Here is a 2,506-nt window from a genome sequence, read left to right on the forward strand (position 1 = left end):
CCCATGACAGCATCAAGAACCCTGCTTGGTGACATCACCAAGGAGTGAATAAATGGCATCTGGAAAAAGTCACTGAAGAGGCGCAGGGGTGGGGAAGGGGCTGGGATTCTGCTTGAGCCTATGGCAGGGGACTCTTCTTCCCAGGGCGTGGGGACGCTATCTACACACTGGTGTGAGACACCCAGCAGCACAGGCATGCAAGCTGAGCGACCCCACGCGGCTGTGGGGCTGCGGTGCGTGTGGCCTCACACCAGGTATGGCGGGAACCGCAGCTCCATCTGGCCCTCGGCCCCTCTGTGGGGACAGCTGGCAGAGGCTGGTCGGGGGGGCCCGGGCTGCACCATCCTCTGCCTCGCAGGGCGTCTGGTCCATCCTGCAGAGAGTTCTAGGCAATGCAAGGACAGGCTGGTCTTGCATTTTAACCATGAAAACGCTTTATTGAACTTTAAGAGGGGGGAACCGGCCTCCCACAGTGTCCTCCGGCCCATCCTGGAGCAGCAGCTCTCGGGTTCTTGGAGCAGGCCCAGCGCCATCAGCTCGGCCTCGGGTTCACTGCCCGGCGTCTGGCAGTCCCTGCCACCTCTGGGGCGGGAGGGTGGGACTGGCCCGCCTGCCCCTGCCACCCCCTTGCTGGGGTGGCCTGATGCTCCTAGAGCTGCCTCAGATCACCGATGTGGCCCTGTGGGGCATGCCCAGGCCCCAGGTGGCCACACACTCCTCAGAGAGACCTGGCCCTGCTTTGGCCAGAGACCAGGACTGGCCAGGGACATGGGGGGGGTTCGGTCCCCACTGTCTTCATCCCGGCTGGGGGAGCACTCATGGTGCCCCTGTCTTCCCAGGACCTGGGTTCGGGCCAGGCCAGGCCCCTCTGTGGGAGGGGGGCACCGTCCTCCAGGGAGGCCAGCATGAAGACCTGGGGCACGCTGCTGCTGGATGCCGGGCGCTTCAGGGCCATCGCCCTCTCCATCACACTCCCCTCTAGAGGGTGCCAAGCCTCCAGCTTCCTTGCAGACATGGAGGTCAGGGGGTGGAGGGGACAGTCGGGGCCTCGGGGTAGCTCGCCGGGCCTTGCCAGGGCTTCATCTCCACTGTGCCCTTCACCACCCTGAGAGGGGCATCGGCTGCAGGCGTCACAGGGCAGGAGGGGTGTCCTGGGCCCTGTGGCTTGGTCCTCGTCAGGCTGGATGGGGCCTGTCACTGGGACCCCAGTGGGGATGCAGGGCTGAGCCTGTCCTGTGGCCCTGGGGGTGGCCCAGGCGGGCAGTAAAGGGAGAGACGCCCAGCGTTCCAGCTCAGAGCCCACGGCTGGGGGCCACCTGTCCGCGGCTTCGTGATTCCCTGGGAGGTTCGGGAGGGAAGTGAAACACCGTGGCTGCAGCCGATCCCTAGAGCTGTCCTGGGCCGGGGGCAGGCAGGCCAGACCCGGAGCCTCTGGGGCCCCGAGAGAGGTGTGAGCAGCTGTGGGCCCTGTGGAGGCCCCCTCATTCTGTGGCTCCTCGGCCTCGGGGACAACCTGGGCAGGCGAGGGTCCTGGCCGCTCGTGCTCGACGGGTAGGTGGGGGAGGGTCAGCCCGGCCTCACTGGGCAGCTTCTCACAGCCGGGAGAGGCGAGGACAGGCCTGGGCTCCGGGGACGCTCGCTCCAGGCCCAGGGGCAAGGTGGGGAACTCCTCCGGTTTGGCTGAAAGTGAGCAGATTGGGTTAACTTCTGCATCAGGCCATCTGGCCCGTGCAGGGTGGGGCCCCGTGGTGTCCTCATGGCTCCCTGGGTGGCAGCCCTGGCCCAACACCGAGAACAACCGTCCAGGTGCTGATGCCGTGTCTGCAGCATCTGCCCTCACAGCCAGCCCAGCCTGGCTGCCGAAGCTTCTCAGAGCAGAAGAGGAGATGGGGGGAGGCCCTGGGGGCTCCCCACTTTTAACGGCCCCCAGATGGAGAGTCGGGAGGGGACCGGGCCTGTGAGCCCACCTGGGGGAGGCAGGTCACATTTCATCCTCTGCAGCTCCACCATCGAGGCCCGGAGGTGCCTGAGCACCACGTCATCCTCCAGGGCCCAGGGCTGGCACAGCCCGTCCTGCAGGAACTCCCGCAGGCCTTCCAGAGGCAGCTTCAGGAGGCGTTCTAGGCAAGGGGGTGCGCGTCAGGCCATGGGCTCACCCTGCCCCCCAGGCACCTTGTGTGGACGCGGCTGTGTTCTGGAGGGGCCACCACCCCTGGGGGTCCCGCTGTGCCTAGGAGGGCCACGGGCAGGATCATGGACCAGGAGGCCCTCGAGGCTTGGCCCACAAAGGCCCCGCCCCATTCCCATCACTTCTCAGAGGGTGCCCTGCCCTGGCCGGGCTGGAGCAAGGGCCACCACCCCCGGGCACACTCGGGCTTCACGGGCTCTTACTTTTGTGCAGTTTGAGCACGGTGTAGGCCATGGCCGTGAGCACACGCTCACCCTCCAAGATGTAAGTGTCCCAGAGCTTCAGGGTGAGGGAGAAGGGGGTCTGTGGGGACAGCAG

The 2,506-nt window shown here is 66.5% G+C and overlaps 1 protein-coding gene across 1 annotated transcript; it reads right to left on the reverse strand.

Moving 5' to 3' along the window:
• Positions 1–628: 628 nt before the first annotated feature.
• On the reverse strand, positions 629–2,486 carry LOC124232629 (USP6 N-terminal-like protein). Its single transcript, XM_046649577.1, has 3 exons — positions 2,392–2,486; positions 1,968–2,120; positions 629–1,680 (listed from the first exon to the last, which is right to left on the reverse strand). Exons 1-3 carry the CDS (start codon positions 2,420–2,422, stop codon positions 719–721), a joined length of 1,146 nt encoding a protein of 381 aa, XP_046505533.1. The 5' UTR covers positions 2,423–2,486; the 3' UTR covers positions 629–718.
• Between the last annotated feature and the right edge of the window lie 20 nt (positions 2,487–2,506).

This window comes from Equus quagga, unplaced genomic scaffold, assembly GCF_021613505.1.
Source record: "Equus quagga isolate Etosha38 unplaced genomic scaffold, UCLA_HA_Equagga_1.0 HiC_scaffold_8765_RagTag, whole genome shotgun sequence".
NCBI lineage: Eukaryota > Metazoa > Chordata > Mammalia > Perissodactyla > Equidae > Equus > Equus quagga.